The 27,921-nt window shown below is 32.6% G+C and overlaps 3 protein-coding genes across 3 annotated transcripts; 1 reads left to right on the forward strand and 2 right to left on the reverse strand.

The window, feature by feature from the left end:
- The first annotated feature begins 5,063 nt into the window (after positions 1-5,063).
- LOC108225485 (uncharacterized) lies at positions 5,064-6,302 on the forward strand. The gene has a single exon (XM_017400358.2). The coding sequence runs from the start codon at positions 5,361-5,363 to the stop codon at positions 6,237-6,239; it is 879 nt and encodes a 292-aa protein (XP_017255847.1). The 5' UTR covers positions 5,064-5,360; the 3' UTR covers positions 6,240-6,302.
- An 8,026-nt stretch (positions 6,303-14,328) lies between these two features.
- LOC108226680 (NAC transcription factor 25) lies at positions 14,329-16,198 on the reverse strand. The gene is made up of 3 exons (XM_017401675.2): positions 15,833-16,198; positions 15,293-15,618; positions 14,329-15,190 (listed from the first exon to the last, which is right to left on the reverse strand). Exons 1-3 carry the CDS (start codon positions 16,017-16,019, stop codon positions 14,621-14,623), a joined length of 1,083 nt encoding a protein of 360 aa, XP_017257164.1. The 5' UTR covers positions 16,020-16,198; the 3' UTR covers positions 14,329-14,620.
- Positions 16,199-25,794: 9,596 nt separating this feature from the next.
- Positions 25,795-27,703, reverse strand: LOC108224587 (NAC domain-containing protein JA2). Its single transcript, XM_017399256.2, has 3 exons — positions 27,419-27,703; positions 26,722-26,990; positions 25,795-26,586 (listed from the first exon to the last, which is right to left on the reverse strand). Exons 1-3 carry the CDS (start codon positions 27,597-27,599, stop codon positions 26,089-26,091), a joined length of 948 nt encoding a protein of 315 aa, XP_017254745.1. The 5' UTR covers positions 27,600-27,703; the 3' UTR covers positions 25,795-26,088.
- Between the last annotated feature and the right edge of the window lie 218 nt (positions 27,704-27,921).

Below are 27,921 nucleotides of genomic sequence, written 5' to 3' on the forward strand. Positions count from 1 at the left end.
GTAGGTTCATTCTTTTTGGGACGTCCCAAAAAAGAATAAGGGTCACATAAAATGGGACGGAGGGAGTATTGATTATATTTATTAATTATATATTAAAAATGATGGGTTATTATTTTTTTAAATTATTATAAAAAATTATTATTTAAATATGATAATAGATGATGTGCAATTTTATTATAGGTCTATAGAGATTGATCAAATATAGCCGACATTGGTGGATTGACTATATATTTAAATAAGGGTAATACATGGTTGAAGTGAACATAATTTTATATATAATTTATAATTTTTATGTATGATATGATTTGTTGAATTTTAGCTAGGGACTTTAGCGTTAAGATACTTTAAGAGGTTAACTATATTAATTATAAACAAGAGTGTTGTATAATTGTAATAGTTTATTTATAAATTTATTTTTGTCATTTCACCTGCACTTTTAACTTTAACTAAAGATTTTGTAGCATTCGAGACACTCTTAGATGAATATAGAAATAAGTCATTTATTCTTAAAAAAATCACAAAGTCAATTACATTTCCTAAAAATAAGTAACTTGTTTATAAAAATTAAGATATGCCATATAGATTAACATTGAGCCTGTTTGGAAATTAGAGGTTTGGAAAAAATTAAAAGTTTGAGATATTTTAGAGATTTGACCATTAGAATAAGCTAATATTAGTGTTTGGTAGTTAGCGGATTAAAACGGAAGTTTAGATCCAAAACGCTAATTTTGAAAAAGCTACACCGAGGAGTTTTTTGAGTTAGAGGTTCGGTTTGTGTCAGAAAAAGCTAATCAGTTAGCTATTTACCAAATAATTTTACGAAAAATCGCTAATTCAATCCGTTAGTCAAAACATTTGATTTAATCTGCTAACAGCTAACTGCGAATTTTCAAACAGGACCATTACAAATCACTGTAGTAGCTAGTCACCTGTCATGGATTTTTTGAGTAAGATGCCGACAGGTTGTCAGTCCCAGACCAATATCTCCATCCTGTGGATCAAGGCTGTGATAAAAGCCTGTTTTGTAAAGCCCAGGAAAATAGAAAACGAAATATCTCAGACCCAGCTCTCGGATAATGAAAAAAAATATACACTTTCTTCTTTCCTCTTATTTTTTTTTTTTACAATTTTTTTAATTACTCGACACGTATTTTAAGATTTTCATAAAATATTGTTCCGTAACTTATTTTTGAGATTTTAGAATGCTTGTCAAATTCTCATCCACCAACCTAAAGCGATAGAAGGAGCTGTATACAATCTAGTCATCCTGAGATTGAGATGACACTGTTGAGAATTCAAGAGAAAGTCAGGGCGAGACCAGCCGTTTATTTTTTTCAGCTTTGGCGAGCATCTAAATTCCACCCCCGCCCTTCTGCTTTCAAGAGGGAATCATAATGCAGGCTAAGGTGCATAAAGAAAATGTCGTAAGGTGGAATGGACAAGAAATCATTGTAATTAGACCTAACAAGAACATAATCGATCCTTGCCTATTTTCCTCAAATTCCAGAATCTATGCCCTTGTTTAGGCAAGCAAAGCCGGATCTACTTCTTGTTTTCGCTTTTCTTGATCTGTTTGTGTAAAAAAGTAAAAAGTATTTTGAGAAGTCGTGAGAAAGGAGTTGGAAGTAGAAAATGCTAGTTTTTGTTTACGACCTCTATTTTTTTTTCCAACACTTTAATAACTTATAATTACTAATTTAGTTCTCATATATAATATAAATTTGAATTACTGGGTGATTAGGGTCTCATAGGATTTTTGATTTGGACATATAAACTTAAAGATAGTTAAAAATGCAAGTCTGGAGCATACACTCCGGCATTAGTGCAGTTTTCAAAGTAGGAGCATAGATTGTAGAGAGTCCTGGAGACCCTAAAGCAAAGGCAGTTGTCACAATTTAGTTCCAGGACGATAAAAAATTACACTGCACATGGTATCAATATGTTATGAATGGAAAATATCAAGTAAGATTCAGTGAACAGAAGTCTCATTTGATTCTTTGCAAGCAAGTGTACCAATGTCTGACTAGCCGCCCTGCATTTTGTTATCATAGAATATACTGACTCACAACATTGCATATTATTTTATCAAGTCGGTATGGCAAAAGTAAGCAGTAAAGACCAGAACATAGTAAGATATAAAATTTTTTTTTTTTTTGCTTTTCATATGAACAATGTTTTGGTCGTTTTAAAGGTTCTGTAATCACGATCACATTCCTATGTATTGTCGCCGATACTATCACAATAATAGTTAGGCTAGAAATCTTCCTACTATACATTGACTAGGCACTCCCAAGGAAATAAATGAAGCAGAAAGTCTAACAAGGTGTGGCCAGAAGAATAAAAGATTCAAGTTATGCAACAAATATCATAAGGTCATCTTATCTTCTTTACGTTTTTACCGGCTTATAATCGGTCTGAAGCGTGATATTTCGGGCCTGTTTGGGCCTCTTATTAATAAGCAAACCAGGTTTCAGTGGAACATCGGTACCAAAAGTACCAAAATTTGATCATCTTATATCATATTTAATTATTATTATTATTATTATTATTATTATTATTATTATTATTATTATTATTATTATTATTATACTCCTATAAAAAGTATTATATTATCAATATGATACTTATATTGGTTAGGAATTTATAATGATTTAAGATATTATAATTAAAGACAACTTCTATAGTTATTAGGATTGTATAATCAATATAAACTTTTTACTTAATATTAATAATCATTAAACTATTATGAAAAAAATGTCGTATTGGTTAGGATTTTATAATTTTATTATATTATTATCAAAAGGCTTTCATATTTATTATGATTTTATAAATAAAGACTTTAATATTGGTTAGAATTTATAATTATCAGACTTTGATATTGATTAGGATTTTATAATTAAAGACTTCAATGTTATACTATTAAAAAAAAGACTTCTAAAGTTGTTAGGAGTTTGTAATGCAACAGTTATACCACCAATAAAATTATATATTTCAATTTCTTTGAACTCGAATAATTTAATTTATGAAACAACTCTCTAAAACTCCTATCATATTTCAGCATTCAAATAAATAAAGGTTTATATTGATATTAATAGCCAAATCGATATTATTTATATATATATTTTTTTTTATTAATATGCGATTTTTTTTTTAGTGGAAGAACATCAGTACCAAATACCAAACTATCAAAATTTGGTTATTATCATGTAATTTAACGATATCCTACTCTTCACAATATTATAATATTATTATAATAACGGAAAGGGGGTGGTAGCACTACCATGACAAACGCAAATTCCAGCGAGAATAAAATTATTGTGAATTCTATGGTTAGTCATAAAAAGAGGTAGCGTTACACTTAATAATATTTATTAGACGTCTAAAACAATTATGAAGTAAAATAATTAAGTTTTATTAAATATTGAATACACTCTCAGCCAATTTATATATACTGGTATTGAATTTTTTTTCCATCTATCTAGAATAAAAAACAACATAATGATTTTATTTAAATAAAACGTACCATTTTAAAAATAAATTCATATAATAACATGTATCCTGAGAATATTTATTTTGAAAAATAAAATTTAAACATAATTAAATATTAATATGTTAATGCATAATAAGTTTTGTATCTCAACAATAATAATTTAAATAATTATATCAAAAATATTATATTTCCAATAAGTCATAAGCATAAAAAATTCATATAACAAGCACGGGTTATAAACTAGTTTTATTAATTTATATACTTCACACTTCTACTCTACTTCTTACTTTAGGTAAGAAAACACTTTTTTTTAAAATTTGGCCAAACGGCCCCTTCTATTCATATAATTAAAATTTTATTTTTATGACATAATTATACTGAGGATCATTATTTAATGAAAAATCAAACCTTGTAAAAATACGTGTAAAAGTCAATAATCATATAATACTTGTTAATGAAGAAGTCAAAACAGTTGTTCACAAGAGGACATGAATAAGCAAGAAAACTGGCTTGTGCGAACCCGTCGACACTTTACTCACCACAATACACGGGCCTTTGTACCAGGTTTTTGACCTTCCTGAATCTCTCTAAACAAAAGAAATTAACCTACAAAATACATTCACTGTTCAGTTAACAAATATTTGCGAGCCAGAGAGAATCGATCTTGTGATATATCGCTCTCAGGATTTTGGAAAGTTAGGGTCTTAAGATAAGTCAAGGAACCTAAGTTAAGTCAATAAATGACATAGTCACATAGATTACAAAGTTTACCAAACTGAATTGAAATTTTGGAAAGAAAGCATATATCAAATCAAATTTAAGAGCGGAGGAAATGGTATAGGACTTAGAAGACGACTGTTCAACAACTTCACCGTCAAGGGCGGAGTAATTTTGGTTGAGCAGGTCCATTCATTTAACTTTTTTTTTCTTCCTCCCTAATATTTCAATATATGTATTATAAAACTTATAATTTGTGAAATTATATTTTTTTAATTTGTGATTGACAAATAAAATTTTCAGGCTTATATTTACTTTCAAAAAAATATATAAAATAAATTATGAAACTGTGTGAGTCCAGAATTAACATCAACATTGCTGGTTGAAAGTGAATAACAAAAGGGTGATTATCAACAATTAAAAAATAAAAGAAAAGACTTGATGATGTCCCCCACGATAAACAAACAGAAACAGATATAGAAACAAGAAAACCACCCACACTCAGATCTCGCATTCTGTTTCTTCCTCGGTCACACTCTCCCAGCCCAAAGAAAAAGGCATACAAATCTCATTGGGTGTTTGAGGGGCTTCTAAGCCCGCTCCAGAAGTTTTAAATCAGAAGCATTTATTCATTTCGTTTGTATAAAAAATCGAGAAGTATTTATCAAAAGCTAGGATTTCTAGCTTATTCCACGAGTCATGATTTCTACTTTTTTCTCAAAATAATTTAATCATAAGTTTTAACTAACTTCTGACTTCTATTTTATTTTTTTTTAATTAAAAAACAAACACTTATTTTAAAAGCTAACACAAATGGCACCTCACTCATCACACTCGCACACTATATAACTAAAGTTCATCTGTGAATCATAATCCTATTCCAACAAACAAATTGTAACCCTCCACAACGAGAAGAGCACACCTATATCAACTACATTAAAGAGTTCGCAGGGCTTCTTCAATCAAGAAGGACCAACCTTAATGCTCTACACTGACATGCCCTCTATATTCGCTTACTAGTATTTCCAAGCTGCCACTTATTATCTCCATGTTTCGTGTCATTCTCTCTGTCTCATTTAATTCTCCGCTCTCGACTTGAATTACGCTAGGTAATTCATATCTCTAATTGTCTCGCTCATATTTATATACAAAGATGGGAAAACCAAGCCGAGATTGGACGCAGATCTACTCGATCTACGGAATCGAAGATTGCCAGACTCTGATTTTCCTACTCATCCACGCGGTTTCATTCGCTTCGGTTTCGGTTTTATTTCTGATATACTTCAATCCAATCTACACAAGCCTGGAATCGCTGGGCTTACCCACGGGACCAGCACGTTTCACCGCGGGCTTCACAGGCTCATTCACCGCGCTGTCAGCACTCTGCCTCTTCTTCGCCGCCGGAAACATCTTCTACTCCTCCGTGGCTCTCCAGTTCGAAATGGCGCACCGCATCATCTCCTCGATCCACGACTGGTCAACCGTGAAGCACGCGCTCGACGTGGGCTGTGGCCGCGGCATTTTACTCAATGCCGTGGCGAAGAAGCTAAAAGAAGAAGGCAGCTCGGGTCGGGTCGTCGGGCTGGACCGCAGAAAATCCACCGTCTCCACGCTCCGCACCGCCAAGCTGGAAGGCGTGCACGAGCACGTCACGTGCCGCGAGGGAGACGCGAGGGCGATGCCGTTTCAGGACAACTCGTTCGACGTGGTGGTGTCGAGCGTGTTTCTGCATACGGTGGGGAAGGAGTTCGGACAGCGGTCCGCGTCGGCGGCGGCGGAGAGGATGAAAGCGGTCGGAGAAGTGGTGAGAGTGTTGAAAGGAGGTGGGGTCGGTGTGGTGTGGGACCTAGTGCATGTGCCGGAATATGTTCGGAGATTACAAGAATTGAACATGGAAGATATTAGAGTGTCCGAGCGTGTGACGGCGTTCATGGTGACTAGTCATGTTGTTTCGTTCCGTAAGCCATGTCAGCACGTGGTGGGGCTCAGTGAAGTCAGATTAGATTGGAGATTTCATAATAATATTTGTTAATATTTTTCTCTAGATCCATCCCAAACTTTTATAAATGAATAAAGGTGCGGTTAGTTTGTCATATCTGATACTCCTATGATCAGTGTTATGAAAAGCGCAAATCGGCTCTAGGCGGTGAAAGGACCTTCTAGCGCTTAAGCGGTAAAGCGGACGCTTAAGCGGAATCTTAAGCGGGCCAATAAGCGGATTAATAAAATATAATTAAATATTTAATTTTAATATTAATATATTCAAAAATAATGTTATATTGTGGTAAGAATTTAAATTTTTAAAAATATATATATATATTAATTTTTTAATATAATTATAGTTATATTATATAAAAAAATATTTTAAAACTGAAAAATTAGCAAGTCAAAATCATTTTGACCGCTTAAGTACCGCTTAATCCGCTTAACGACCGCTTAATCCGCTTAATAGTCCGCTTAATTTTCAAAAACGCTTAAGAACCCGCTTAATACAAAATCGAGGCGTTTTAGGACCGATTCCGCTTAGGCGGCCGCTTAAGCGGCCGCTTAATGCGCTTTTTAAAACACTGCCTATGATGAATTCTTGTAGATATGTAAAAAAATCGAAATGATATACAAAGATTTTGAGTCGCTAAGTTCTATTAAAATTATATTTATGTAATTATTTTTTGTGTGTTCATTGATCATTCGGAATTGAAACACTTGTGTTATTCTGCGGTTGCTAATGTTTATATTTATCATTAGTTAAAAAAGGTAAAAGTGAGAGGGACAAGTGGCGGAGCTAGAGACTGACGAGTCGAGGCAATAGAAACAAATTGATTGTACGGAAATATAATTTACAGTACATATTTGATTGAGTAAAATGCGGGGAATGCGTAGAATGATAGCTTTGGAATTAAATTCCTGGGCCGGGCAGGCCATGTGAGTGTCACGCCATATTATGCGAAAACACAAGCATTGATTGTTACCACCAGTTGTTTATTCCTCAAGCAAATTAAAACAGCATGTTAAACTTAATACTTTTTGTGGCAACTGTGAAACACAAAGTTGTGGCCTTGTTTCCTGCCATTTCTGTCGATTTTCGACAAAGCGATCATCTTAAACCTTTTTGTTTTTGTGTTGATGAAAAGTTGAAGAGCTCTCATATTTCCGTAAAATCCATGTCTCTGACTAAACACGATATATTTCATTTGACGATTCATCAGGACGAAAGAAATTCAACAAATGACGAGAAACTCTTTTCCTATTACATGAAAATGAATGGAGATATCCTTAGCATGATGTTCTTTCATATGCCAGGCTCATTAAACTCGACTTCAAGTGTTATTAAATTGCTTCGGATCAAGTTGAGGATAATCACTCTTGAACCCAATTTCATAACGTCCCTTTGTATGTTAAGTTTTTAAACTTGACTCCAAGTGTTATTAAATTGTTGCTGATCAAGTTCAGGAGTATCGTGAACCCAATTCTTAAGGGCAAACCCAGCAGTGATCCAAAAATCCAAATTTGATCCAAAAAATATCCAAATTTGGATCAGTGAATAGTGGTGATCCAACCTACTTTATTATAAAATAATGATTTTGTTATTTCTAAATATTTCGTTTATCGGATTTAAAATTAACTTGTGATTATTAATATTTAATTAATAATAGTTTATAATTAATAATTAATAACATTAATGTTTTAGTAAAAATTTTAAAATAATAGGAAAGCAAAAAAATTAAAAAAAAGAGTACAATACATGCATAAAATAAAAAGTACATAAAATGCATAAAATAAAATTACAATACCCGGAAATGACTAGAATACCATACGATAAATATAAATTTTAAATATATAGTTTTAAATATTATAAATATAATATAAGTAGTTAATAATGATTAAATATTATATTTAAGATTATATAGTTTAATATGAAATTTATGTAATATAATATACAAAAAGGAATTTGGATCACACTGCTGGAGTTCGTTAGAAATTTGGATCAGAATTTGGATCAGTAGGTGATCTAAATTTGAATTTTTGGATCACAACCGCTTTTTTGGAGATGGCCTAATGACCATATGTTAAGTTTGTAAACTCAACTTCAATTATTGTTAAATTGTTGTGGACCATCTACGTCACTCTGTTGGAATTACACTTCAGAAGCAGATGATTTTGCTAACTTAGAGCATCTCCAAGAGGCTCTTCATTTAGGCTCCTAACTTGAGATTTGAGGAGGGAGAGGAAAAATGTTGCTCCAAGAGACTCTTAAGTGGCTCTTAAATCACTAAGAGCCTCTTGTTTCTCTCTCCTCTCTCCTCAAAGTTAAGAGCCACCACATGGCTCCTAACTTATTTTTTCACAATAAAAAAATCCTTCCCTCCAATTTACCTTCATCTTTCCCTTTCTTTTGTTATAGTGGAGCCCAATATATGAATAAAATATGAAATAGAGAAGAGATGTAGAGAGCATTGTTGGAGTTTACACTCTTAACTTTGTCCTAAATCTAAGAGACACATTTTTTATATTATATTTAGGAGACTCTTGGAGATGCTCTTAGCATACTAAAACTCGTAAGATAAATGTTAGACTTGATAAAAATCAATATTGTGTTTTTCAATTAAATTTAGACCCATTATTAGAGAAAGAAAATATCAGAAGCCCATATGACCAGTTAATTAATCACCGAAGCAGGTTTAGCCGAATCTGGAAGTCTTGATTCATCAAAAAGATATACACATTGGCAAGATACTGGATTGGAATAAATCATCATAATATTTGTTTCTACTTTGTCGCGACACTACCGCTCATCATTCTGCAAATTTTTCCAGTCGCTTGCAATGGGATAAAGAAACAGGGTACCAGTAATGGTGCATTAAGCAGACAGATTCATTTCCGAAATCCAAATACATTGTACACAAGACAATTCTAAACTTATGTCCCATAGAACAGACAACAACAGGAGTATATTCTGAAAAAACTCCATATTTATTATAAGAGTCGTAACTTTAATACCAGTAATACTACATTTGCAAATCGCAAATTGCTGGATCCGAGTATATCTATATTTATTACAGAGTGTATGTATCTATTATCTTCTCTCTTTTCCGTGCTCAGCGCAAGTCCTTATATAGCCACTGTGTCATGTGCCTCCGACGTTTTAAATTTTAAATTGGCATCGTTTTGCCGATATCACAGTTTGATATCAGCATATATGAGGCTCCGACGTGACTGCATCCACAAATCTAAGAGCGTCTTGGGCAAAGTATTAACCTGAGATTTTCTAGCTTAACATCCACGATCTTAGGTATGGAAGTCTTATCACCTGAGGTAGCTGGCTGGAAAATATGAGGTCCAGAAGAATAAGAAGTCGACATATCTCAGAATGAAATGTTTTTTTTGACAGAATTAGGCACCGCGACTTTAGAAACTGCAAGATTCTCTAGAACAGGGATTGCTAATTCTTTAGAAACTGCAGAAGTGACGATACTGCAACTCTGCAAGGACGGAAAGGATAATGACTTCTCGAAAATTTGTGTTCACGTATCACAAGCTTTTTCGACATCTCCGGATTTAATTGTTTCAACAAATTGTCAGCAGAAATGATAATGACCGTAATACACAATAATTTCGTGTTGATATTACGCTAAAATACATTGTAAAATTACACAATATCAGAAACGATGAATCACAATGCAAGCTAATATATCCAACAACACAGGGCCGGTTTTGGGGTACAACAAGTGCAACAGCACACGACCCATGAAAATTTAGGACCCCCAATTTATGACCACTTCTTTCTATCTTTTGGTATACTCATGATAAATATAATGTAATATTAATATCTCTTTAATTTTTATCATTATTTTATTTAAACACTTATCAATTCTCAACTCCCAAGACCCAACCATGCACGTCTCTTCCTTTCCTTCTTTAGTACACTGTACAAACAGTAAATCCCAGACCGCCACACACATATTTAAGTCTAATTACTGAAAAAACAAACTATTTTTCATTTATAGTAGTCTAATGTTGTTTCTGATATCTAGTTACTTTAAATATATTATAATTTTGTTTTATCATTTGGAAGGTTCTCATTCTTAAAGTCAGCACAGATCTCAAAAAATTCCAGACGACCTTGCAACAACATGAATAGTTTTATGATGCATAAGAAATTCCCATAAAATCAATTCAGTACAACAAAATGCTTAATACACACATCGTATTCATAAGGTTTCTTGATTCGTATTCTTGCTTTGGCGTTTTTTTTTTTAAAAAAATAATAATAATTCAAGTCTGTTTATTTTATGTAACTAGGGAGTAGTTACTAGTTACTGTCGTGAACTCGTAATAATACTAGATGGGTCGTTAAAATATCAAAGTGGCGCTAAGTCTTAATGGGCCATTTTTATGTACGTGCTCCTGCAAAATGTGTATTTCAATTTTCAACCGAAGTTCTCGATACCACCTAGCACTCTTTGGCCTATACAGACTGGGCCCAATAAAGCCTTAATATAATAGTGACATGGAGTTGTGTTGTGAATAAGGTTATTCACCAACACAACCGAGCCGAGTTTTAAATATTTTCCTATCGAGCTGAGCTTCCTTATCGAATAAAAAATTATGTTCGAACTCGAACTCGTTAACTAACGAGCCGAACACGAGCTTATTCACAAACAAATATGAGCCGAGCCGAGTTGAGCTAGAAAAAATAAGATTAAACCGCTATTTTACTCTTAAAATAGCAAGCCAAATACCATATTATAGTTAATATTCTCCTGATCAATTTGATATAATATATGTTAAATTCGGTGTTCAATAACATATATATTACGAAATTATCCTGAAAATATTGCATTTTTTCGAGTTTTAACGAGCCGAGTTCGAGCTGAACACACTAAAAGCTCGGCTCGAGCTCTTTTTTTAACGAACACATTTATGTGTTCGAGCTCGAGCTCGAGTTCTTAACGAAACGAGTTTTTATCGAGTCGAGCTCGAGTTTGTTCGCGAACACCTCTGGTTGTGAATTTGTTGTCAGAGCATGTGTAATAAAACTGTTAAAATAGTTGCCGAATCTTTCTAACACTTTTATTTTATTTATTTTTATATTTTTTAGAATATTTTTATAAAATACGCTCTAATAATTGATGATTATCAAAATTATTAATATGATCCTCTATATAAATATCATATGTTTGGTTCAAATAATATTAAGGATGAGCACATGTGTTTTGGGGTTGGGAAGTGTTATCCCGCACTATTCACGAATTCGATACCGATCTCTTTTACATAAACAAGAAATAATCACAAAAACATAACAAAATTTTTGTCCTAGAAGAGCAATACACCTCCACGTTTGTACAAAGGTTTTTATGAAAATATGCTAAGTCCCAGAATCTATAAATTTTATAAATTTGGATGGTTTTGACAGTGTATGTCGCAAATGTTGGATCATCATTATCAAAACAATCCAAATTCATAAATTTTAGTGGTTAACATGCATGTGCGGTGCCCAATGACACATTATAGAAAAACGTTTTTCTATTTCATTTTTAATAATAATTTAGAATTGATATAAAAAACATATCTTAAACAACATGACAATTAAACAACATGACAAATAGTTTGTGTTGCAAATTATAAACATTTTTTTTATTATGATATAGTATAATATATATTTAATATTTTGTTAGTGTGACCTGGATTATGATAAATTTAATATGTAATCCTATGAATATCAAAGTATAACTTAAGAAATAAGTTAATATAATTGTGAACTATTTGCAGTATGATAACTTTATTAGATTTTACATATGTGATAATTTAAATTAGGACTAATGTTAAATTATATAGTATATTTCATGCTAAATATATTATATAAAATTACAATATTAGAAGTTTAATAGGTTAATGCACTTTTAGTTAGTGCACTCGACCTTTTTTACTCGAGTTAGAGTCTCTTCGACCACTAGAAACCCTTCACTAAAAAATGAATTGGCATATTAAAAATAAAATATATAGCTAATCTCTTGAAAAAATCATACTTCAAACAATTTCATCTCTTATTTATAATTTATAATTTTAGTCAAACCTTCTATGAATGACTATATTTTGTCGAACCTCTACAGGCTTGTTCGTAGAAAAATTACACATCATTTATTACCATACTGAACTGATATATTCTATTTTAACAATATAAAATATTAATAATATATTATTTTTAGATTATAGCCAACTAATATAATCAATATCTTTAAAACACAATGTCTTACAACTTCAACAAATTTTATATTATATCTTATATGTTTGATTTAACCAACGATTATAACCAACCCATCCAAAATGCTCTTATAATAATTTACACTGTAATAATGTACACTTGCTTGAAAAATGAAACCGTAAATTTAATGGCATTAATTGGCCTGCCGATATGCCCTTGTCAACTTTGACAAACACATCACTAGTCACCCTAGAAGATAATAATCCCTTCGTCCCTAAATATTTTTTTCATTTGTACTTTTCACGTTTGCCAACACACACTTTTAATCAATAATATTTTTAGTTTTGTGTTAGTATTAAATAAAAAAAATTCACTGTATTAAAGTACTCATAAATACGAATCCAACAAGATCACTCATGACTATATTTTATTTTATAGATTAGACGTAAATTAGTAATTTGTCTCATGTTATGAACAGTGCCAACATTTCAAACGAGAATCGTTTTCAGAGACGGAGGGAGTATACGATCATGTGTCGGTCTCTATTAGGTGAAATACATGCATCCAAGCATGCGAATGGTTTATTAATTATTTTGTTCACCAAATTAATCAGGTATTTACTTGCAAATTTTACGTACACACGTAAGTAAACATACTCGGTATTGAACGTATACGTATACGCTTACATGCTATTATTTGTCGTATTTTAAGCACAGAAATTCAGCGCATTATAATCGCATTATCTTAATGCCAAATCAAGCCACTAATGATATGAAACGTATCACGGTGGTTTTTCAATCTTTACTTAAAATGGAAAGTTAATCAACAATATTTAAATACATACATGATACATGTGTATATTAATTGTGTGGTTAAGAGATAATGATTCTTTCTTGTGCATGATTTGATGGTCCCCAAGTCAATTAAGAGGAGACAAAGCCGAAGCCTTTCTTGTTGTCAACAACTCACTCCTCTTTGCTAATCGAATATACTAGGCCTACCGATCTGCTAATTTTCATTAGATTTATTGTCGAGATAATCCAGTAATAATTAAGATACAGCTTAGAGATAATCCAGTAAATTATTGGAGGGATTTGTATATCTCTCTAGAGCTTCCTGATAGAAAGCTGACGACATGAGATACTTATCTTTATATTTTATATTTGTTTAGTAGAATTAAGATGAGATTAAGTCAGCAAGCTTTGAGATCGAAACGACGTTTCAGCTTGGCTTCTTTTCTTATCTTTTAGGTTTTAGCTTTCTTTTTCCGATCAGTCTCTTTTCATGATGTAAATCAGTAAATCAACAGCTATGAGTTCGACTCTTGTAAATAAATTATACTCTCTCTTCAAGCTGAGCAAGGGAGAGTCGATTTTAAATTAAAATGTTACATGTACGATTATTAAAATCAGTTCCATTTGCACAAGCATATATTAATTAAGTTCATACCCCCATTGCGTAACTACTTATTAGAGTATATCAGCGGAGTCATTAAGGCTCAAACAAGAACCTGGCATAATTTAATTTAAGGTCATCACAAAAGTATTAAAAATCAACGCCATTAATATTAGGATGACTACTAATGTATCTTAATTTCTTTTTTCACACTAGATACGTATTCATAAATGAATTAAATCTGAACATTATAGCAGAAATATATATGTAGTTTCTGTGTGCTTTTGTACATATATAATTCTGGCATTGTTTAGCATCATGAATAATTTAGGTTATGCTGGTGTATTTATAGTAGTCACATTCATCATTCTGTTGTTTTTATGAACAGCCAGCTCTTGTACATGCATGCTAAACTAGATTATGCTGCTAATTCAGAAGAACATTCACATGCATTAAGCTAATCAGTTGCCAGCAGATCATCAATAAGTAGGTGAAGCAAACAGACCTTAATGTTTAGTTAGAAATTTATATCTGTTGTATAATATAATATTCTACATGAATGTATATGGATGGATCAATCCTCATATAGTACACATAATCCTCAACCAAGGCTCTGCATGCTTAACTCAATCTAATAGTAAAAGTTCAGTGACAACCCAGAAAATATTGTATACATATGGCATCTCTACACAAACTTGTTTATATGCGTTTGATTTATATATTCATAGAACATAAGAGGACTGGCATGCATGAAAATTGTGTACTCCTGTTTTCGCTTATAAGCCACTTAAGTCTTATAAAATTAAGTGATGGATTCAGGAGTACCAATTCATGCTGCCTGGCAACTGATTGTAATTAGGCTGTTGTCGAAACACCCCATCGCCAACGTTTCCCAGCATGGCCGCCTGTTGCAGCGCCTGTGGAGTCTGCGGAAACTGACCTAAAAAGCTGGCCATTGAGCCACTATCATCCTGCACAGTCCTTCCGTCTTCCTGATTTTCCTGGTGGTCGGTCAGGAACCTCTTGTGTGTCGAAGACGGGCCTGACCCGTCTTCATCCCAGAACATGGAGCGTTTGATGGACATGACTTGATTATTAGGAGAAGGCAGAGAGAGGTGGGACTTAGAAGAGATGGAGGCGTCGCTGTTGTTGATCATATTGTGCAACATGCTTTGTTCATTTTCGAGCATTGCACTGTAAGAAGTAGTTGTTGAGGCCTTTAGGCCAGCCATGAGCTTTGGATGCTGTTGCCCAATTTGTAAGCAGGATGCTCCTGGTATTGATGCGAATACCATCTCGTTCATCGACTCACAGCTTTCATGTTCCATTAATGGCCTCTGGCTATTATTCTTCTTGTAGATTCGACATAACACCCAATCATCAAGCTACGATCAAATAATCAACCCCAAATTACAAATCAGATAAATAAAATAAAGTAAAATAAAAATCCCAAAGTTGTGAAAACCAATCGAATCGTATATACTTACCCTCAAAGATCCTTTTTTATTATTTCCCATGTCGCAACCCGGAGGCTTCATATTCGTCGACTTACTGTTATCAGCAAGACGGTATTCATGCATGATCCAATTAGTTTTAATCCCTTTTGGTGGCTTTCCGCCGTAGAACACGAGAGCCTTCTTGACACCTACCTTCTGAGTTCCTCCGGAGCTGGTGGTGGTCAGCACCGGCTTATCAGTTCCCGTGGCCTTCCAATACCCTGAAGTGGCCGCGCGGTTCGGCCGCGCGCCATTAGGGTACTTCCTGTCTCTTGGGCTGAAAAAGTACCATTCTTGTTCTCCGAATGAAGCCTTGGCTGCAAATTTGTTACACCATAACTATTTATTCCAAACCATGACAACATGAACATCAGATATTTTATAAAGAAAAATATTTGCCCAACCACTATAAAAAAAAAATAAAAATACTCAAACTTTTGGATCTCCACAGAATCCAACTCTATACACATAAAACAAGTTTCCTATATGTTTATAGACAAATTTAAACGAAAGCACAGTGATCAAATGAACCTGGCAATTCCCATGGATCGAATTTATAAAGATCGACTTCCGCGATGATCGACACAGGGAGCGGCACAGAGGCAGCTTTCTTCTTGAGGTAGTGAACTACGAGCTCTTCATCGGTAGGGTGAAAGCGAAACCCCGGTGGGAGCTGCGGCTGCTGCTGAGACCCTGCTGATGAATCCGTACTCTCCATTAAAATATTCAGTATTAAAAATCTGTTATAGAGTAATAATATAATTTATTAGAGATTGAAGTTTTTATGGTCTAATGAAGAACATGTCGCAAGGTTTTGAAAATGAAAATGAAATTACAGAGCTAATTTTTCGGAGAGGAGAGAGATATGTTGAGGGGGTAGCATTAAGAAATGTTGATCATAGAGCTTAGCTAATCTTTTATACGGCAATTGGGACCAGGTACTAACATAGGATAACACCACTAATCCAGTACAATGCAATTTTGTTTAAAACTTAATTATTTCGCTTCTCTCATTCTCTGTTAATTTAATAAATATCTAATCTTTCCGTTTCACTCATTTCCGAACCTTTTTTGTATTACATGTATTTTAAAAATATTATTTCATCATTTATTTTTAAAAAATTTATTTTAAATAAAAATTTAGACACTAGATTTTTAGTAAGATTTTTTTTTTTTGAAACTAGTGAGAAATTTTTTAAAATAACGTGAAACTATATCTCATATATTACTTTCATATATTTTCTTTCAGAAATTAAAATTATTTTTAATTGTTAGAGTTTATTTTAAATATTTAAAAAACACGTTCAAATTTTAGTAGACTATACTACCCCTACTTTTGATTGGCAGGGAGCAGGAAGAGGCAAGCATATTGCTAATTTGCCATGCAGGATATATAGGGGCAGATTAGTCATTACACGATGAGGATAACGGATTGACTTTAAATTTTTCTTTGTGTGAGGCTAAAAAACGAAGGTATATAGCAATTTTACGGGGTTGATAAGGTAATAACCAGGCAAATTAATCTAGAGAAGCATGGAGAGCATAGGGCAAGGGAGAGATCGACACGTGGTGAGGCGAGCGTGGGGACCACAGCGCAACACAGCAAGTAACAAAAAAAAAAGTGGTTAAAAGATACTCCCTCCGTCCCTCTCAATTGTTTACATTGGAGGGGGACACGGAGACCAAGACAATGTATGAAAAATGAGTAAAGTTAGATGAAAAGTGGGTAAAATGGTGGGACCTACCAATATTTAATAGTAGATTTGAGATAGTGGAGGAAAGTAGGGGGGTATAATAGTAGTTTTTATTGTTAAATATGAGATAGTAGAGGAAGATAGTGGGTGTAATGATGGGAAAAACTTACTATTTATAGTAACGTAAAGAAATGAGAGGGACATCTCAAAATAGTAACTGTAAAGAAATGAGAGGGACAGAGGAAGTAAAAGTCTAGGGGCGGGAACAAAACAACTTTACGATACATAAGTGTCACACTTTTGTAACGCAGATGGCACCAAAAACATCAACTTATTACGTGCTCCTTCCGTCCCAATGAATTATATACATTGGGATTGGACACGGAGAACAATAAAAAGTGTAAGAAATAAGTAAAGTTAGATGGAAAGTGGGTAAAATAGTGGGATCCACATATTTTTTAATAATAGATTTGAGGTAGTGGAGGAAAGTAGTGGGTGTAATAGTGTTTTTATTATTATAAAATGGAGATAGTGAGAGAATGTAGTGGGTGGAGTAGAGTTTTATATTATAAAAAGTTGCTATTTTGAGAATGTATAGAAATGATGGGACATCCCAAAAAGGAAACTGTATAGAATTGATTGAGACGGACGGAGTAGGATGTTAAGGTCTATTCTAATCTCATCCAATGACGGCTCCAGATCTTTTAACCACCGCTTCCCCCCTGCTCCCCGTTGCTTTTGACCACCTTCTGCTGCGGGATGCCGATGGCACCTTCTGTGAAATCAAGTTAGATTTAATTTTATGACAAAAAAAAAAAAGTGAGAGTTTATTTAATTTTTTAAAAGTTTAAGATTTAATTTAATTAATATAAATGAATCTGACCAGAAATAGATGATCATGTCTCGGTGCCGCAAGTTATTCACGGAGAGTCTAATATATTTAAGAATATCTAATTGAATATTTTGTATACAAAAATCAAAAAAATAATTTAATCAAATTATTTGAAATTATGTACTTAATTGCAGTAATTTTGTATCTATAATACATCAAGTCATGGATCCAAACCGTTAGATTTCTTTCAAGATCTAACTTAATCAGAACTTCAGAGATTCAGTAGAGAATCTAATTTAATTTAGCAGAAACTATTAAGATATTATCCAAAATATATAAATTTATTTGTAGGATCGATGAGAATTCTACTTCTCCAAAATCATGTTTTTTTAACATCCCACATTAACCAGTTAGCGTGTTTAAATATAATTAAAGTCAATAAATTTATAAAAAGAACGGAATTGTGATTGAACTGTTGAATCCAGTATGATTTGGAGCTATTATACATCTAATCAAATGCTAAAGAAAAAATGTGATCTAAATTTGAAACAAATAATACCATTAAGTTAAAAATATACTCCCTCCGTCCCACCCAATTGTTTACATTGGGTTTGGGCACGGAGGTTAAGAAATATGTATAAAGTAGTGAAAAAGAGGAAGAAAAGTGGGTGAAGTAGTGGGACCCATCGATTTTTAATATATAAAAGAGAGATAGTGGAGTAAAAGTAGTGTGAAAAGGAAGGAAAAGTGATAAAGTGGTGGGACCCATTAACTATTTTGGGAAAGTTTTGTAATGTAAAGAAATGGATGGGACGTCCAAAAGAGGTAACTGTAAAGAACCTGGTGGGACGGAGGGAGTATTTTTTTGCAAAATAGGATCCATTTATGGGGAAACGCCGTTTACATGTGTAATACTATAAAGAACAGTTGAGAACCGTTGCATAAGCAGAGGGGCTGGGACATTACTAGGGCCGATCTGCTGTAGGTAGGTATCGTGGGTCCCGCTTGTGTCACTTTTGGGTAGAAATGAACAATGATAGAAAGCAGCACAAATTAACCCCACACATGATGCTCACTACACCTTAATCACGTACAGTAATACGAATTTGTTCTCATTAATCTCTTTCTGTTTAGTCTGCTAACATTATACAAATGACATGTTTAGCTCACCTAACCATCTATTTTAGCTTCCTCTAGACCAATATGTATTGTTCACAACTAATCTTTTGAAACTAGTACCTTATCGCAACTTAATGGGCCCGAATTATCATAAATTTAAAAAATTCCACATGTCGATGTTTCCATCTTTAATAAATCTCAAAATGAGCGAATAATTAAATCGGGGACCGACTAGACTCCGGAGAGGAATAGGATATCCCATCACTTAAGATCTTCAACCACCAAACGATTGATACATAATTTCTTTAGTTTGCTGCATATCTCATGAGATTCTGTGGATCCCGCATCCGAAATTCTTGTTGAGGTTTTGTAGTGTATTCGCATTGTAAACACATTTCAGCATTTCAGAGATTCATTGAAATAGAATGGGTGGATAAAGTGTGGATTTTGTGCAACGGGATATGACGGTTTAATAATATATATATGTAGGGCATATCATTGAAAAATATCCCATGATTATGAAAACTATGATTGTATGATATTCTAAAGAAACAAGGATAAAGCGGGTGGGAAAGATGCACTCATCAGTGGAGATTATATGTATGGGGTTCGGTACGTGGAATCAATTTCTGCGTCCCATGAAAGTCTTTTCGTCAGATATTTGGTTGCACTATACATGCGCAGCTCAACATATATATTAACGTTGGTGTTTCCCAAGTGAATGAATTAATCAATTTTTATTGAAAATTCACTAGGTTCAATTTTATGTTTTTTTGTTAAACGTTACAGGATTTTTTTAATTTAAGCTTGAAATTATTATAATTATAAAATCATATATTCAGAAATATATGACATTTTTGACTCATTTTATGACTCAAATTAAATTCAAATATTCAACTTTTGAAAAATAGATTAGTTAAACTAGCTCAGACCAAGATACTATTTGAGTATGCTCGGGAAGAATCTATATTTGTAAACAACAATTATTTTAAAAACATATATATATCTTATGTTCACTGACCGCATAGCTACATTACCTATTTTTGAAATTTTATTTTTCCAAATAAAAATGTAAATATGAAATTTTTATTTACAAAAATAAATTACAAAAATAAATTTCAGAACTATACGATCAATGTATCTTAAGGAGCAAAGTTAACTATCTCATATAATTTGGGATGGAGATAGTACAATTCAACAATCGATCATAAGAAGAAATCTTTCCTTTTGAATACTATTGTACTACCCATCATGTGGGTTGCATAATCATTTTGCTCAAGTCAAATTACAGAAATTAATAAAAACTGGGAGAGCTAGGGCTGTACAATAACTTCAAAGTCAACCTAGGTTTTAATTAACTTGTCTTTAATTGTGGGAGCAGATTAAGTGGAGAAAGGTTTAGGGTTTAGTGTGACTTGAGTACTTAGACCTCAAATTGAGTAACCGCATCTCCGGTGTCCTTAATTCGCTTCATAATTACAAAAAATTATAATCACTAAAAAATCATATAATCTGTTTTCAATTTTTTGGTCTTATCGTAGTTTGTCTTTTAATAATTAAACTAATCAAGTTATATATATATATATATATATATATATATATATATATATATATATAGAGGGTAGCACTCCATAGCATACCCTCTTATATGGAGTTACGTAGCACACCATTATAAATATATACATAATATATATTCAATTATATTTTTTATGAAATATAATTTCAAATTTTGATTATTAAACCGAAAACGAAGTTATACAATTTTTTTATTCTAAAGATCATCTAAAATTATGCAATATCTCAACATGATTCTATAACAGAATAATAATCATCCAGAATTATTCTGTTGTAGAATCAGTTTTGAGAATATACTTTTTAATCAAATTTTAAGTGTTAAATTACTTAAAATATATTTATTTTATAGTAATCTATATTAAAATCACGTTTTATATGTATTCTATAACAGAATTTATAATAAAATTGATGATTTATAGTGACGCACTATGTAACTCCATATAAGGAGTCCCTCTCTGGAATGTTGGCATATATATATATATATATATATATATATATAATTTTCTTATATAATTTTTAAGTTCTAAAGATACATTTCAAAAGAGAATATATGTATTCACTCATCCCTATCATTTATTTAATATTTTTCTTTTTACTTGACAAATATTTTAAAATCACTATAATATATAATTTCGTAACTTATATTTAAAATAAGTTCTTGATAAAATTTAAATATTATATTTTATTGAGAAGAAAAGAATTGAAAATAATTTATGATTCTATACTCTATATGAGCATATGAGTCTTAAAATAGGCGTCGAACTCTCTATGTGATGTAAACAACCTCGAGGGTGTACTTTTTTATTATATATTTTTAATTACTTGACATATAGATTTTGTCATAAGAACTCAAATAAGATTAAATAAACTTTGTCTACTTTAGTTGGAGTGGAAAAAAGTTGAATCATGTACATCTTTTTAACTTGTTGCAGAAGACTTAATCCGTGACTCTTATCACATAAATTGCAGATTCATGCAATTTAAACCCAAAGCTTGCGAATTTCTGGACAGGCAAATCCTAACAATCTTGAGAGGCAGGGAAGACCATTTTCATGTTTGGAGCTGGCTAAATTCCTACTTGCCCCTAAATATAACCGTCCCGCATCACTTGATCAAATTCATATATACCTCGCTGACTTGCCCTATTCACGAAACCCTCGTTTCTCCCCGGTTGGTAATTTCACACACACTCGCACATAATTAAGGCATCGAAGTTAGGCATATTGCAAATAAAATTTCTCGTAATGGAAAACGGATATTAGGGTTAGTTCATGAATTTGCTTGTATTATCAAGTAAAATGCCAAACAAGGATTAAAAGACAGGTCCAAAATATACGCCACAAGAAAGGTGTACGTTGTCGAACTCATAACAGATTTAGGCAAAGTCACAATTGCATGACCCTAACATCTACATGTGACCTTAACCTCACTACTAATAATCTGTTTCGAATAATTTTCTCACCGCCTTACGTAATCCCCCAATTTGTTCGGTATGCTTCTCCATACTATGCACACTTTTGTTCACGCACCCACGTGCACAAAACAGTACTAAACCTAGTTTCTGGTGTGCGCGCGTGTATATGAACAAGGTGTTCGATTCATAATCATCGATTATTATTAATTAACATATATTTGATGGAAAAAAAATAAATTATAAGGCGTTTTTGCTGATAGCATATCCTGACATTCGATTGTCAGGTATCCGGAGTCTCCGAACCATCTACCATGTATATGCTATTTGATATTAACACTGATCGTATAGTTCTCCCTTTTTAGTTTGATAGTACTATCTGGGATTCGTACATGTCGAGGTTGGAAGTTTAAACTAGAAAATTTACGATGGAAATTAATATCTTTAGCTAGAAAAATCAAGATTTTGTAGCTTTATAGAGGATACACACGGTGATGAAACATTTATGTGTTTTTATTTTAAATCTGCATTGTCTATGCTTCATTTTTGAAATTCAGTTTGGCCTCGGTTCAGTTCATAAAATTAGTAAAAGGTTGCCAGAAATATGTACAATTTCTGATTCGGTAACATATTTGGCTTCGAACTTCATATTTTTCGTCTGATCATAATATATAATTTATATTCTCGTTCCGGTACTCTCATCAATCTGATTGCAAGAACGCGAGAAAGCCTCGTCTGAATAAATTTTCTTGACGAAAGCCCGAAGATTGAAATATACGTGTGCATCAACCGTACGTTGAAAAGTATTAATCATCTAGTAGACGCTGATCAAAAAATCAAACTGCACCAGCTATATGTTTTGTATGTTAATCGATTGCGAGACTATACTGTATCAGGATCGACAACTCATAATCATGTCTTAATCCAAGTCTTGTTATATCTAGCAAAAGAAAAGCCCATCTCATATCTGATAATTATAGCTAAACAACCAAACTAATTCACATTAGTAACAAAACCTTCAATGCACTTGGAACTTAAAATCATCTCTTCACTATTGCTGTGCACGTGGCTTCCCCTGTTTGGCCGAGTGATTTACTAGCACTACTAATTTGAACTGAATGGTTACTTTAGCTGGACCCGTAATTAATTTAATTAGTACTAATACGATCGCTTGATTACATTATCTTGTAGCTCCGAAAAGTACATGTAACCATCTGATTCTGATAACGCTGAGCAAAATGCTAATGTTTCAAAAAAGTAGAGCTGAAAATATTGATGGAGGAGGATTAGTTGTCTAATGATGTTTTTCCAGAAGTAGAATTAAGATAATATTGTGAGCCCAGGGCAGTAAGTAGCTTTCAGTGATAGCTGTGCTTCGCATGCAGTTGTTATCACAGTGTTGCACATACAATCACTTGCTTTTTTTGTTTAACAAAACAAAATTATTGGTCAATTGTCATGATTTAAGTTGGTTATACTCCACACTTTGGTCACTAAAGCTCCTTAATATCGAGCTTGTGTTGCATTTGTGTGATGGATCCATTTGGTTTAAGCGAAAATCAGCTATAATCACGGAAATTTTTAAGGGTGCTTTGATGTTTGAACTATTTTCTCCTATTAGCCAGAGCCTTCCTCTCGGAAAAACACAGTATAGAAGTGTCTACCGTTAATCCCTAGCTAAGAATAAATAATGAATAATATATATATAAATTAAGATAAAATGTGTAAAAAAATTAAAAATGATGTGCAGACCTAGTAAAAATGACTGCATTTACCTCTTCAATCTATAATAGTATATTATTTTTCATTTTCGAATTAATTAATTTTTGCTGAATATCACAAATTAATTTTTATATTTATAAAAGGTTGAATATATATTAGAAAGGATTACATATATTTTCTATTAATTTAATATTTTTTAATTATAATATATGTGTAAGTACTTCCAATTAAAATTCTGTCAATATGATAAAAAAAATATATCATAGTAGACGATCAATTAACGGTCTTAATATTTTATTTATTAATTGGTCTTAATATTTTATTTATTTCTTAGTGTCATTTATACAAGTGATACCTTAGGTGCTTGAGTTCACCTATACGCCATCTGTCACTTTAGGTTTTTGTAGGTGTATTTTAAGTTGAAAAGAATGTAGATATTAAGAAATCTTTTATATATATATAATTATAATTATAAGATTTTGCGAAAAATTAGTTGAAAGGGCTCGAGTAAAAACAAGCGGGACATTAATCACTACTTGTATACTTGTATTGCATGCATATTCATCACAAAACAACTCTGATATTAACAACGATCATTTCCATCAATGATCTTGATTTTATTGCAATCGGATTTGACTTGTTGACAATTCAAGAAACATGTACTCCCTCTGTCCCACCAGGTTCTTTACGTTATTTTTTGGCACGCATTTTAAGGCTCCTATAAAGTATACTTACATCATATATTTATTTTTTTAAAAATCCTGAAAAAAAAGTTTGACGTTTAAACTTTTATTCAAAAAAAGAAAATTTAAAAAAAACATTATTAAACTATACTTTATAAGAGCCTCAAAATGCATGCAAACAGTGAACGTAAACATACTGGTGGGACGGAGGGAGTAATACTTTGGAGTCAATAATAACAAATGTCCACTTAATCTTACGAAGCATGCACACTTCTTATCTTTCTTTTTTCACTTTGTAAATTCTTGGCTCTCTTTTTTCTATACAAAAACGACATACCTGGTTGAAATTGGTCCTTTTAATTTTGATAGATCACTTTTTGAAAAGAAGGGTGAATGAGGATGGGGAATAATTATATGTAGCAATATTGTCATCGGACATTATCAACTCTTATCTTTAATTTTTTATTTATTGACTTGCATCAAAGTTATGACCACAATAAAGTAAATATAATATTTATAATGTGTTCTGTCTTCTGATGTTTGTATCTTACATTTTTAAAATGCGAATAATTTGAGTGGAACGTGCATATATTTAAGTATCTTCTGCTTTTCTTGACCTATTTCTATAAATAAGTAGAAACATTTTTAAAAATGTGAGAATGCTAACTTCTCTCAGAGCTTTACTTCTTTTTCAAACACTTTATTAACTTATTTACTTCTTTCTCACTTTATATTAAAAAGTGATTTCTTACTTTAAGCAAAAAATCACTTTTTTAAGCTTGTTCAAACGGCCCCTTAAATACTCGTCCGTCCCTTTTTATATGTCTATTTTTACTTTTGACCAGTCAAATTGATTATATTTTGACTCAAATTTACATGTATTATATAATTGAGAAATTATAAAAATTATATCATTAAAAAATATATTTAGTCTATTTTAAATTTTAATATGCAACTTTCAGATTTTAAAATTAATGAATAAATAATTTTTATTGTCAGTCAAAAATTGGTCAATTTAACTCTTCAAAAAATAAAATGAACATGTAAAAGAGGATGGACAAAATAATTTTATTTTAACATAAAAAGAGAAGGAAGCAATTTCGTCATATATTGGGCTGCGGAGCAGCTCGTCTCTTATGGGCCGGGTAAAAAATGAACTAAAAGTTTTGTAGCGTTTTCGTGTCTATGTTGGCCCATTTAACTTTATCCTCTTTGTAACTTCTGAGAATATAATTCAATCAAGTAATTTTAGATTTCAAATAACTTGATGTGTCATTTCAAATTCTCACTTTTATATTATAGTATTTTAAATTTTGGATTTAAAATGAAATTCAAATTTAATTTTTTCATGTGTATTCAAATATGAAATTCAATCAAATTCACTATGAAATTCAAGTTCTTAAACAAGACACAAGTATAATTCAAAAATTTGATGAATTTTGGGTAGAAGATCAAAATGAAAAACTAATTTAAAATATATTTCTTGTTATTTTCCGAAGTTATGAACTACTTTTGGAACAAATTTATTGAAACTCCATTAGAACCATTTAGCATGTTCCGAAAGTTCAAAGTTGCAACTTCTCCATCATTTTATATGGGACTCGAACATTTTAAGATGCAACAAAATTTATCCCTTGTTTACAATGGAAGGAGTGTCCAACCAAAAAATCCAAGGAAATTTACATCTTCCACCTTTTGCCAGCTTAATCCATAACCATGATTTCATTTTTATTTCCAACATTTCCGAGTTTTCACTGTCTGAATCCGACATTCCCAGGTAAATTCGGATACCGAATAGCAAGCCTGTCATTCCCAAAACACTGGGAATAACCATTGAAGCTCATGAACTCTGAAGTTTGATTCTTGAATCCACTCTCAACTTCTTCCTCTATACTCGTTTTAAATCTCGCTTCAAAACCACCAGGCCGTGAAATTAAATTACAGGGGAAGTACAAGTCGTTCTGATTATTATTGTTGTTACTGCTCAGGGCTTGAGTTTGATTTCCTACAGGAGCTCCAGCAAGCTGTTCGGCTATAGCTGCCCAGTCATTGAGAGAGTTCATTCGAGGAAGATCGACAAATCTCTCGTCGATCTGAGGCAATGATTCCATTACATCGTCGAACTGAGAAGAACACGAAGACGAGGAACCGTGACTATGACTATGTTCGGTACTTGCATTTGTAGCCGCTAATGTTTTTTGTGCGCTTGAATTCTTCTTGTAAATTCGACATAGTACCCAATCATCCAACTGTTCGATCAAAAAAAAAATGTACATGCACATCATTAGATTAAAAATCGCAATCATTTCAACATTTAAGTGTAGATCAAATATTTGTGTGGTGTTTGGCCAGACTTTTAAGAAGTCAGGAAAATAAAATTGTACCTTTGAACTTCCGTTTCTTCGTTGGGGCTCGGAAAGTCTGTACTCATGCATGATCCAGTTAGTCTTTGTTCCTTTGGGAGCTTTGCCAATGTAGAAAACCAGAGCTTTTTTTATTCCAACCTTTCTTCCTTCACTCATTATAATCTTATCAGTTCCGGTTGCCTTCCAGTAGCCCGAACCGGCTACTCTGTTCGGACGTGAACCGTTGGGGTATTTTCTGTCTCTTGGACTAAAAAAGTACCATTCTTTTTCGCCAAACATTGCTTTACCTGAATAACCGAAATGAAGAGAGATTAAATTGAGTTTCAACGATCCGATCATAGTAGAGAAGTATACAACCGAATTGAGAAATAATTTTCAAATACAATTTCAAATATTTAACTTATATACATATTTACACAATTTCACTTAATCTACTGCAATTATCAAGATATACAAGAAAACAGAAAATTCAAATATCATTTTCATGCTCAATTTTTTTAAAAAATAACATATAAAAAGAGACGGAGTATGTTACGGTGACCACGGTTGGATGCGGTAAAAGTTTCGGGGGGACAAAACAATTTGTTTGGTATCTCAAGATTCGACTTCTAAATCCGTCCCTAACGGCGACATGACATTTTAATGCTGTTTGATACACAATTTGATTTATTATGACAAACGAGTGATAAATATAAGAATGGGATTGAAAACTTACTCGGCAAGACCCAGGGATCAAATTTGTAGAGATTAATCTCAGCTATAATCTGAAGAGAAAAATGTTGGCCAGCAACTTTCCGGCATAAGTACTGAACCATAAGCTCTTCGTCGGTCGGATAAAATCGAAAACCGGCCGGCAAATTTAGCTGTGAAAGAGGGTCTGTTTGCTGCACACCCATTTTTCTTGATTTCCAAAGAGAGAAAGAATGAAGATGATGATGTTATGACTTGGGAGGGAACTAAAATTCTTCAAATGTTAGTTCGGTTGATTTCTAAAGTTGCATGATCAGCACGTTGTTATATAGACAACATGTGTACGGGGAGATAAATATTGGGTCGTTTTCTTGAATTTAAGGTGGGCCCATTTACGAGTCGATCACCGTGAAACTGTGGACACGGATATAAATGAATGGGTATAATCGGGCGGCCGACCTTATCCAGTGGGTTAAAAGAAAAGCCCAAAGTCCAAGTGCATGAACCACGGTCATAAGTCATAACACA

Source organism: Daucus carota, chromosome 6 (assembly GCF_001625215.2).
Source record: "Daucus carota subsp. sativus chromosome 6, DH1 v3.0, whole genome shotgun sequence".
Lineage (NCBI taxonomy): Eukaryota > Viridiplantae > Streptophyta > Magnoliopsida > Apiales > Apiaceae > Daucus > Daucus carota.

Excerpts from the sequence above, each read along its gene's own strand:
- LOC108225485 (XM_017400358.2), top strand. The coding sequence starts at position 5,361 with ATGGGAAAACCAAGCCGAGATTGGACGCAGATCTACTCGATCTACGGA.
- LOC108226680 (XM_017401675.2), bottom strand. The coding sequence starts at position 16,019 with ATGGAGAGTACGGATTCATCAGCAGGGTCTCAGCAGCAGCCGCAGCTC. Across the intron at positions 15,619-15,832 it reads CGATCCATGGGAATTGCCAG|CCAAGGCTTCATTCGGAGAA; the intron begins GTTCATTTGATC and ends ACAAATTTGCAG. Across the intron at positions 15,191-15,292 it reads ATAAAAAAGGATCTTTGAGG|CTTGATGATTGGGTGTTATG; the intron begins GTAAGTATATAC and ends ATTTGATCGTAG.
- LOC108224587 (XM_017399256.2), bottom strand. The coding sequence starts at position 27,599 with ATGGGTGTGCAGCAAACAGACCCTCTTTCACAGCTAAATTTGCCGGCC. Across the intron at positions 26,991-27,418 it reads TGATCCCTGGGTCTTGCCGA|GTAAAGCAATGTTTGGCGAA; the intron begins GTAAGTTTTCAA and ends TCGGTTATTCAG. Across the intron at positions 26,587-26,721 it reads GAAGAAACGGAAGTTCAAAG|TTGGATGATTGGGTACTATG; the intron begins GTACAATTTTAT and ends TTGATCGAACAG.